The sequence below is a fragment of the Gossypium hirsutum genome, chromosome A11 (genome assembly GCF_007990345.1).
Source record: "Gossypium hirsutum isolate 1008001.06 chromosome A11, Gossypium_hirsutum_v2.1, whole genome shotgun sequence".
Lineage (NCBI taxonomy): Eukaryota > Viridiplantae > Streptophyta > Magnoliopsida > Malvales > Malvaceae > Gossypium > Gossypium hirsutum.
In genome coordinates this window covers 18,073,126-18,085,207 of record NC_053434.1, presented here as the reverse complement: position 1 = coordinate 18,085,207, position 12,082 = coordinate 18,073,126, and the positions used below count along the sequence as shown (strand labels likewise).

Genomic DNA, 12,082 nt, shown 5'->3' with positions numbered 1-12,082 from the left:
AATTAATTAGCTAGAGTCCTTGTCACGTAAAAGGTTTCTAACATTTTCCACAAGGTGTATGATGTTTTCTCCATCAACACATTCTGCAATACATTATTTGTAAGACACAACTGAATTGCAAACAGGGCCTTCTCATCAAGCTCTTCCCATTCTAACTATTTCATATCTTCAGGCTTTTTTCATGTAACAACCTTTTTAGAACGTTCTAAACCAGTATTGTCGTCATCCGAACTTGTTACAAATTGAAACTTGTGATGCCATCAAACTTTTCAATGTCGAACCTGGTTGTCGTCATCTCTGAATAGGTTGTATGCAAAAATTAAACTAGCTCTTATAACAGTTTGTAGGCGATAAACCCAATTAAGCAACAAATAAGTAAAATAACAAACTAATTGAAGAGATCAAACACAAATTTTAAGTGGAACAACTCCTCCAAAGAGGATAAAAAGCCACGGGTAAAGATAATTTCACTATAACAGCAAAAAAAAAGTAGAAAGATGGAGATAAAACTAAATCCCGAAACTGAAAATAAGAACTCTCAAAATTAAATACAAAATTCTCTGAAAGCTTGCAAAAGCTAATACCTAAATGTATAATGGGTTAAATCTTTCTAGGGTAGAAAAGTGTCTATTTATAGGCTAAATTCGTAGGTCAAACAATATTAAAATAATCTACACTAATCAGAGTTCAGTTGAAACAAATACTTAGAGTTTAACTAGGAAAAGAAAACTAAGAAAATTGCATGACACGTTGCCACATCGCGACATCCCTTGTCATGTCGTCGCCACGTCGTTTCTACTTCTCACTTGTTTTCGCCATTGCATCACTGCAACGTCGCTCTTTGTTTGTGACTAAATTTGACTGAAATGCGATGCATTCTCTACATATACATATAATTTTGATCAATTGATTAAGTATTCAGTTTTTGCAAGAATAGTCAAAGTTTAAATCATAGTTGTATTGAAAAAGAAAACTTGTCATAAAGCTTAAATTTTATCATATTTGCTAGTTAAAAGAGTAATTACACCTAGGCTTAACTATAAAATTAACCCTTAAATTATATTGCTTTTCCCATTTAGGTACTTAAATGTTTTAGTCAAATTCGGTACTTTAATTATCAATTTCTTCTCAATTAATACAAAGAGTTAATTGTACCAACATTATTCGTTTATTATAAAATGATACATCAAATCTAATGTAACTAAATTTAAAATGAAAATTTTTAATAAATAGTTGTATCTATGAAGAGTGCTTAAGATGAAAATACCAAACTATGAATTCAGATGATCAAAATTTAATTAATTTACTTATATTACGTCATGTGTTAATCAGTGTGTCGTGTTTTGGCGTCCATGCACGCTTCAAACAATTATCCCTAACCATAATTATAAAGAGAAAAGGAAAACCATGGGAATACTGTTGAACACTGCAAGTGCATGTTGTCTAATTATATGTGAAAGTGATGCTTCATCTATCTATTTTGCCTTTCGTTTAGGGGGTCAAAGGCAAAGGTGACCATTTATTTGTAGTAATTATTATCGTAATATTATCTATGATGGTGACTTCATCCCCTGTCATTGCAGCCAGGAAAACTTTACGCTGTGTTTGGTTCACCGTATTACCCAATCCATTACGCCCCGATTACGTGCGTATTACATTACGCCCCTATTCCGGCGTTTGGTTCGCTGTAATAGGTATTACGCGCGTAATCGGTTACGCCCCTAATCCCCAAATTCCCGTATTTTCCAATCCCTTCCCAAATCGCTGTATTAGCTATTACTTCCGGCCTCCCTCCCCGTCTCTCTGTTTTACCCTCCCTCCCTACCCGACCCTCTCCTCTTCCGTCCTAATCATTTTCTCCTCCCATTTCCCACTGCTTCCGTTGATTATTCTGTCGTCATCGTTTCTTCTCGTTTCTTCTCGTCTCGGCGTCTAGTTTCCAGAGTCAGGCTCACTTCTTTGGACCTTTCTTCTATGCAAAAATGGCATATCTCATGCACGAACTCCTCAAAAACAAATCAACTCAAAGATTCATCCTATCTCTCAAAACCCCACAACACCAACATCGACTCTCAAAAGTTAGCCCTTCACTAATCCCTCAACAAACTCACCATTTTTCATTAATCCAACTTGAAAATTCCCTTGAAAATGACAAATCTACTGAACCCTCGAAGTTGTACCCAAGTTTCCCGTTTGGGTATTTATTGAACCCCATTAGCTCAATTGGGTTTGACACAATGGCTATCATGGAGGTCGAGGAGGAGGAAGTAGAGACTGAGGATGATAATGCCGGAAAAGCATGGGCAGATAGTGTGAAGAAGAAGAGGAAGAAGAAGATGAACAAGCATAAATACAAGAAACTCAGGAAGCGTCTCAGGAGAAAAACATAGGCTTTCTCTCTGGTGAGAATTTCACGGAGAAGTTTTATTTCCTGTCTTTTTTTTAATAATTTATTCAAATATTTTGGAACTAGATGATATGGGACTAAATTTTCCCTTCGTATTTTTTTGAACAAAACTTGATTTGAGTTGAGGATAGGAATGGAATGTTTGAAAATTCTTATCACTGTTGAGTATGAATTAAGATGTCAAATGTCATAGGATAAACAATGAACAATTGACATGAAGTGATTTATGCATATGATATGATTGATTTCTTCTTTATTGGATATGGGACTAGGATTGACTGGAGATGAAAAAGTGTATATCAAGCAAAATCATTCTCAAATATTGTTGTTTTTCCGATATTTTTCTTATTTTAATGGTGTGAAGTTTATGTCCTTCCTTTAGATGGATCTCATCCACTTTGGTTTCCCTTTATTCTTTTATGAAACTGATACTTTTGTTGTCAACTAAACTTTTTGACAAAGATTGTGTTGCTAAGTTAAGGCTATTTAGAAGGTAGCTAGGAAAGAGCTAACTCTTAGGACTGATGCCTGTTGGTCTTCGAGTAGAATGAATATGGTTTTTGTTAGATTCTATGTTGCTCAGATTCTTCATTTTGTTAGAAGCATTTTTATCCGACAAATATCGGTATATGGGTATGGGGATGTAATCCTTCAATGACTATTCAAATACATGGAAAAACTTAGGGGGAAAATGGGCATACTCCTGTCGGAATATACCCAATCTGACTATCACACACGAATCCGAATAACATAGGTTGAATGAGTTAATAAATTGGTAGAGAATGTAGGTTGAGGTTTCAGGTAATGTAGAATTTCAATTCAGCTATGATTGTCTGTTTTCCAAATAAGGGAAAATGACACACTTGAAGTTTAGCTGATTACACCGGTTGGGTTAATATAGTTTATTGTCCTTCTACTCATGCAAGTTTCGAGTGTTGCTGTCTTACCAAAGGAAGCTAAGCCAAATAAGATAGAATCACCATTGCGAATTCAGTCCTCATTAACCCCGAGTGTCGCTGCCTTATCAATGGAAGCTAAGCCAATTAAGTTAGAATCACAATTGCAAATTCACTCCTTGTTAACCCCTTGACTAATAAAAAAAGATCAGATTTCTTTGTTTTTGTGTCCTGGATTAATCAATTCATTCAGTATTTATATACTTGGCATTTGGTGTTTTCTTCATGATTATTTGATTGGTTCTCTCTACTTTCTAAGGTCTTTAAATGTAGAACATTTGGGTTTTGCCCAAAGCAGATCGAGATTAACATTTGGGTTTTGCCCAAAGCAGATCGAGATTGAATTTCAGAATTTGCATGCTCGTCTGTTCTTTGTATTGTGTGACTTGTAAATGACTAGTTTTTTTACTGGTATCTTATAATATACGAAATGATAGTTTATATTTGCCTCTTATTTTGGGCATAAAGCAGACATATTAACATCCAAGTCCATGCCGGGTGGTTTAGACTTTGAGAGGTTTCCTTGTAGAATTTACGAAAAGATTGAAGTCTCTGTTTTTAGCATCCATGGGAATCATTTACCTGCAATTAGTTGGTGATTTGAGCTGAATCACATATAATAAAGCATTTATATGTGACTTGTTTATTTGTGTGTACAAGTTATTTGGATTGATGAAGAGGTTGGGCATGGGGAATTCCATGATGCTCAGACATGATCTTCAGTGATAGTATCAAAACTTACCCTTAATTTCTGTCATCACTTGTATTTCCAGCACAGGCATGCTAAATTTTTTCCTAAGTTTTTCCTATATATTTGGAAGATCCTACCTCCATATGGCTGTTCACGTGTATGTTAGGGATGAAAAACCACTTTGGTTCTTGTTAACAACCTCTGGAAGATGAGCTTGAATTCTATTAGCATGAATCATGGTTATACACATAAAATACAAAATGGTATGATATTGGTCGAAACTCTTTTATAGAGATTGGGTTAAGGCATTTAAGCACCAAAGTGACATTAAAAGCAGGCAACATTGAACCAATTTTGAAGAAGTAGTCATATATATCCATTAGTGCCGGGGCTCTTATCACTATTCAATGAAAACGTAGCAGCTCTGATTTCTTTGTTGGTTACTAGTTTGTCTATATCCGGTGGTGCTTCACATGGATAAATTCTCTTGCGAACAACCACTAACCTTTGCGTCTGCAGTTCCAAGGATGAAGCATAACCAGCTTCTACCATTTGGATCATGCCATTTTTACTCTCCTTTCCAGTATACATGCAATATCCATCTTTATAAAGCTTAAAAAGTTGATTTGCAAATTACTATGTTTCAAAACGCAATTTAACCTTCTTACATTCCAAGACAGAATAATGATGATTGAGAGTTTGGAGGTGAAGTCCCTAAGGTATAATCATTTGTTAAAATGCTCTTATATATTACAAGCTGTGTTTCCATTATCAAGTGTAGGGGCTTTTTCTAACAAACTGTAATTCCAGAAGTTAATGATCTCCCATTATATTTATATATGCACCACCCACCTTCAAATAAAGAAGCAATTAAGCATCGCTTTGTTGATATGTCTAAAACTCGTGAAGTTGGAGAAGAAACCTGTGAAAACAATATGTATAATTCATTTGTCATATGATCTCTTTTAAGTAAAATTCCCGACCATCCAACTCAAATGATCGTTTTCTTTAGTTTACCTTCAGTTGCCCGATTGGAATGGGTTAGGAGATTTCTTTCTTACCATTAAATATCAATGTTCAAACTTTTTGATGTTGTAAAACTATATAACATATGGATTTTAATGTACAATTTCATTTTCATCTAACCTTTTCTTAATATAAGTTAATTATGTTTATGCATAATATAATTCTCAAGTTATATATTGATTTTAGTAAATTCATATAAGAACATTTTATTATTAAGAATTTTATGAAATTATATATCACTATATAATTATATTTAATATTAATTATTTTAAATTGTATAAATTCATATAAGAAAATTTTTATTATCAAGAATTTTATGAAATTATATATTATTATTAAATTATATGTAATAATTATTATTTTAAATTATACAAATTCATAAACTATAATCATATTAGTTATAATAATTTTAAATTTTATTAAATCATATATTTAATTAAATCATATTTAATATTAATTATTTGAAATTTTCTTTTATAGTATCATATATTATGATTTGAGTAAATTCATAGAAGAATTTTATTTATTAAGAATTTTATTAAATTATATATTTTAATTATAATATATTTAATAATAATTATGTTAATTTATATTTTACAGTATCATATATTATGATTTGAGTAAATTCAAATTAAATTATATATTTTAATTATAATATATTTAATAATAATTATGTTTAAATATGATTAAATTATTTATTATTGATATTAATCTTATTAAAATTTAAATAACAATAACAATAATAATTTACCAAAACAAATTTATGCTAATTATTAAGAATTTTATTAAATTATATATTTTAATTAAAATATATTTAATAATAATTATGTTTAAATATGATTAAATTATTTATTATTGATAATAATAATCTTATTAAAATTTAAATAACAATAACAATAATCATTTACCAAAACAAATTTCTGCTAAGGGTATTCTAGTCATTTTAGTTTTTTCATTATGCTATTACACCTCTATTACACTCAACCAAACACAGGATTACTATTACGCCTCTATTCCATTACATTCAACCAAACAGTTGATTTGCTATTACACAGCTTTTCCATTACACCTCTATTCTATTACACCTCTAATCCAATACACCTCTAATCCAATACAGCGAACTAAACGTGCTGTTAATATCTTTGGGTTGTATTTTCTTTTTACTTTTGGCACCGCACGAGTGAAATGATTTAAATAAACATATAATATATTTCAAAGAAAGAAGAAAGTGGTCCCTAGGAAATTATACTTTTGAAGAACCCAAGAAGAATTGTGCTTTTGGTCCCCAAGCCACTTCGGATACATGAAAAGAAAAATAGGAAATCATACTCAAATTTTATATTTAAAATTTATTAAAAATACATTTACATGAATTTTAATCAAAGTTAATTCATCAATTTAAATCCTATTTTTAGCATTATTTTTTTGGGTTGGCTAAAAAAACACCCCTAACATATTAAAAAAACACCTTAATCTTCCTTTTTCGTGTAATTGATTACAGCACTTCTCATTTTATTAGATGAGTGTCTTTCCCAATGAGTCTTTTTATTAATACAATAGTTAGAGTTAAGATTTTAAATTAATGTGGTCCAAAAAATTAATTAATACATTTTCTAGATATTTTTATTTTTAACATCTTAAATTAATTAGTGTAATCAATTTAGTTCAAAAAATTAGAGTCAACATCTTTAAAAAGGGGAAATTTTAATTTTGTTGTAATTAGTACATTTTCCAAATATCTTCATTTTCAACATTTTAAATTAATTAGCGTAATCAATTTAGTCAAAACAATTAGAGTCAATATCTTAAAAAATGAGAAAAATTAATTTTGTTATAATTAATACAATAAATAGGCATAGTTATATATATATGTTTCTTTTGATGAACATTAACAACACTCTAACGTAAACTCGTATTGTTATTAACGAAATTAAGTAAGTCCTTCCCACTACACTCTATTAATTGTAATTTAATTTTTTATAAATTTGTTCTAAACTGTTTTTTATAAAAATCTATTTTTCTAATTTTTTTCTTTTTTATTTATTAATTCTTGTATAAATTAAAATATGTTTTAAATTTTTATAACTACTGATTTTTTCATCATAATTTGTAGTGTTCAACAAAAGATGTCGAATTTTAACAGAAGTAAATTAAATGAAGGCAATGAGATCTCTATGGTGACATCACCATTTTTTACCGATCGGGTATAATATTTATCATGATGTTAATATTTTTTTTATCTTCATAGCATTTAATATTTTAACAAAATTATTTAAATTTTAGGTGTTCGAGTCTCATGAAGAGCTGATGCAATGGGTGGAAAACACGCCATTCTGTCTTGGTTATATCATCGTCACGAGAAGATCAAAAGCAAAGGAAAATGGTGTGTTGTCTTGCTTATATCATCGTCACACTTATTTGTGACCGTAGTGGTGAATACAAATTTAAAGAATCAAGTAAAATGTTTGGCACCAAAAAGACCAACTCTGATTGGTAGGTTCGTATTTAAAACAATATGATGGGTGGACGTTGAAGGTGATATGTGATCAACATAACTATCCACCTGCACAACATATGTAGGGACATGCTTATGCAAGGCGATTAAAAGAAAATGAAAAAAAATTGTTGGTTGATTTGACAAGTAAGAATGTTACACCACGTGACATATTATCGACACTGAAGGAGCAAGACGAGAATAACGTTTCTACACTAAAAACCATATACAATGCACGGCAAAAGCTTCGCTCGTCCCAGAATGTCGGTAAAACTCCGATACAGGTTCTTATGTTGCTTTTGAATGATAAACAATTTTTTATTAAGTTTTCAATAAATAATATTTCAAATAAATTGGAAAATCTATTCTTCATTCATCTACGATCATTGGATATATGGCATGCATTTCCGCACGTTTTGATTGTAGACGCAACTTACAAAACGAACAAATATGATCTGCCTTTTGTTCAGATTATTGGCGTGACTTCAACCAACAAGACATTTAGTATAGCTTTTGCCTTTATCATTAACGGAAAGGAGGAGAACTATAATTGGGCATTAACATGTCTAAAGTTGACACTAGTGTCACGGGCCAAAGATCCAAGCCCGTGAACATGGCACAAGATGCGACCCATGGAGGTCGATCAATTAGATGGGGATCATTCGGCCCACAAGAACTGACCTGATTCAAAGAATTGTTGGAGAAGCCTGAAGCCTGGATGGCCCAATAACGGAGATATGGCAACTTAGGCTATTTTAGGCAACTAATCTTAAAAGATAAAGAGAATCATATCTTGTAAAGATTAGATTAGATTAGATTTGATAATGCATATCTTGTAAATCCCTTAATTCATGGGATATCGTTAATCTCGTCCATCAATGTAAATGTATCTTGACCGTCAGTTCTAGGGGAGCTCAACTATAAATAGAGAGCCTCCCCCTTATTTGTAAACCATCCATTGTATGCTGAATTCTTAAGAGTAATAGAATTCTTGGGCATTTACTCAAACACCTTGTGTGCATTCTTTCTTTGGCTTTCTTTTGCTTATTTGTAGCTTCTTTTGGCACAATCGCTTCTGCTATACAAATTGGTGCCTTGAAGGAGTTCTTAAGGAATCCTCATTTTTGGGTCCAAAGGCTGACTTGGGCAAGTTTGGATGAGCAAATTGCTTAAGGCCGCACGGATTGCGAGACGAAAGGTCTAGCCCCGTGACAAATGGTATCTGAGCTATTGGTTCGAAGGCACTGTTGGGATGTCAAAAAAAGTTATTGATCAAAATGAGCCAATGCAGACCCGTAGGAGGGGTAGAAAAGCAAGTCGCTCGAGGCACATGCTGTCAGCATTGGAAGATCAAGTTGGTAATCTCGAGGAGTCCGTAGGGAACATGAAGGAGACGCTTGAGTTGGTCGAGGGACGCACAGATGGGTTTGACCCAATGGAAGAGCAACTTAGAGATTTTGTGTTGGATTCTCTCGGTGCCAATGCAGAAAAGCTAAATGAGTTAGTGAACTCCACTACGAAAAAGCTAGTTGAGAGGGATGAGAATCTCGACGATATGATGTTAGCCATGAAGAAAGAGATCGAAGAGCTTAAAGGGGAGCTCACGATTTACAAAGCTGCTTTGAGTAATGGGATGTTGTCTTCAAAGCCGAAGCAACAAGCAATGGATGTTCCCAAACCAGAGAAGTTCAAAGGTGCAAGGTTCGCAAGAGACGTGGACAACTTCTTGTGGAAAATGAAGCAATACTTCTGAGCGATGGGCATCGAGGATGATGCAATTAAGGTAAACACTGCCTCAATCTATTTTACTGATATGGCTCTCTTGTGGTGGCGTCGTAGGTCTACGGATGAGAAACGTAGAGGGAACGCAATTGGGACTTGGGAGGAGTTTTAAAGAGAGTTGAAGAAGCAGTTTTACCCACAGTATGCCGAGAAGGAGGCTCGGGCTAGGTTGCGCCGTCTCACACAACAAGGCACTATTCGGAAGTATGTTCGGGCATTTAGTGAGTTGATGCTTCAAATCTCTGACTTGAGCGAGAAAGAAGCGTTCTATTGGTTCGATGATGGGTTAAAACCGTGGGCAAAGCAAGAGTTGCATAGGCAAGGGATCACCGAACTTACTGTAGCCATGGCTGAGGTAGAGTCCTTTGTTGAACTTGGTCTAACAAAAGACAAGTTTGAATTGTTTCAGCCTATTGGGAAGGGCAATGGTGAGAGAAACCATGGGAAAGATGAAGAGGGACATAGCGACGATGGCCACAGCATTGATAGCCCAAGTGGTAATGAGAGACCACGAGATGCAAAGCGAGGATCCAACAACCCAAGGGACAAAGGGAAGAGAATAAAATGTTTCCTTTGTCAAGGACCACACATGTTGCGAAAATGTCTGAAGAGATGATGATGTCGGCTATCCAAACGAAAGATGAGCCAAAAGAATAGCCGAAGCCTGTAGAGGGAAGAACATCGAGGGTCAGTTCGATGGTTCTTATTCCTAACAAAAGGAATAGTAGAGAGGGGTTGATGTTTGTGGACATCAACATTGCGGATCAGAAGCGGAGTGCTCTTATTGATACGGGAGCGTCGGATTTGTTCATATCAGAAAAGGCTGCCAAGAAGCTTGGTCTATCGATTAGGAAATCAAAGAAAAAGATCAAGACAGTAAATTCTGAGGAAGCCCCAACTGTTGGAGTAGCTCGTAATGTGGAGCTACAAATCAGCGAATGGAAAGGCAAGGAAGACTTTGAGGTAACCTAATTAGATGATTACGATTATGTGCTTGGTTTGAACTTCTTTGACAGGATTCAGACAGTTCTGTTTCCATGGGCCGATGAAATCCATATTGTCACTGATCCGTCATCAAAGATTGTTGTACCAGTGTATCGGGATATGAAGGTTGGGACCAAGGTCCTGTCGTCAATTCAACTAGTCGAAGATGTTTCATATGGGGGAAGCATTAACTCGACAGAACAGAATGTTACGAAAGCCCCTTCAGAAAAGTTAGTGGAGCGTGAGTCTGATATGAGACCTGTAGAGTCGACTGTGGAAGTGCCACCTTTGGGAAAGGTGGATTGTGCATCCGACTTCAAGGAGAAAGAAGCCATGCGAAAGTAGTCGAGACGAGTGAATGCCACGAGTAAGGTACATTACAAACACACTAATAGTGTTTTGATTACTGACTTGTTGGCTTGGCAAGATCGTAGGGGCCCTTTCAAAGTTCGTAAGCAAGAAGGCTGAGGGACTGTGGGCGAAACGAAGCCAAGATGTATGAATCGAGGGGATTCCAATGGAACCAAGTCAGAATTAGGGCAAGTTAAAGTGGAGACTTCTTGCCAACGAGAGGTACCAACGAGTACAACGGTTCAAGTTAAGAGGCGACGAAAATCGAGGCAAAGGTTCCGAAGAAAGGGACAACCCAATTGCAAGGCAAGCCGGGAAGAAGCCAAGGCAACGAGAGAGTTTCGAGGTGAATCAAGTCAGTGCCATTCGGAAGTCGCAACGAGGGCGTTGCGAGAATGGGTAGGGGTGAATGTCAAAGGCCAAAGTTTCAAGCCCGTGACCAAGGCACAAGATGCTACCTATGGAGGTCGATCAATTAAATGGGGATCATTCAACCCACAAGAACTGGCCCGATTCAAAGAATTGTTAGAGAAGCCTGAAGCCTGGATGGCCCAATAGCGGAGATATGGCAACTTAGGCTATTTTAGGCAACTAATCTTAAAAGATAAAGAGAATCATATCTTGTAAAGATTAGATTAGATTAGATTTGATAATGTATATCTTGTAAATTCCTTAATTCATGGGATATCGTTAATCTTGTCCGTCGATGTAAATGTATCTTGATTGTCGGTTCTAGGGGAGCTCAACTATAAATAGAGAGCCTCCCCCTCATTTGTAAACCATCCATTTTATGTTGAATTCTTAAGAGTGATAGAATTCTTGGGCATCTACTCAAACACCTTATGTGCATTCTTTCTTTGGCTTTCTTTTGCTTATTTGTAGCTTATTTTGGCACAATCGCTTTCGCTATACAAATTGGTGCCTTGGAGGAGTTCTTAAGGAATCCTCATTTTTGGGTACAAAGGTTGACTTGGGCGAGTTTGGACGAGCAAATTGCCTAAGGCCGCACGGATTGCGAGACGAAAGGTCTAGCCCCGTGACACTAGAGGAGTACATGTACCCACGTATTATTGTGACGGATAGAGAGTTGGCTCTGATGAATGCATGCCAACAAGTTTTCCTCGATGCCACTCGATTACTATGCAGATGGCACATTACTGAAAACATTAAAAAGCATTGTAGGCAGTCTATCAAGTCGCAACATGAATGGGACTCCTTTCATGCTATGTGGACTGTACTTGTTGAATCTCCAACGTGGATATTGTACACTGAAAACTACAAAAAAACTCCAATCAATGTTGAGCGAATATCCAGGTACAAGCCTCGTTATTTTATAAATAATTGTTTATAGTTTTAGAAGACTTTTTATACATAACTAACATTTATATAAA

The 12,082-nt window shown here is 34.8% G+C and overlaps 1 protein-coding gene across 1 annotated transcript; it reads left to right on the top strand.

Annotated features, from left to right (window-relative positions):
* Positions 1–1,982: 1,982 nt before the first annotated feature.
* On the top strand, positions 1,983–2,390 carry LOC121209978 (uncharacterized). Its single transcript, XM_041082029.1, has one exon. The coding sequence runs from the start codon at positions 1,983–1,985 to the stop codon at positions 2,388–2,390; it is 408 nt and encodes a 135-aa protein (XP_040937963.1).
* The last annotated feature ends 9,692 nt before the right edge of the window (positions 2,391–12,082 follow it).

Coding starts and splice junctions, on each gene's coding strand:
- LOC121209978 (XM_041082029.1), top strand. CDS start 1,983: ATGGCATATCTCATGCACGAACTCCTCAAAAACAAATCAACTCAAAGA.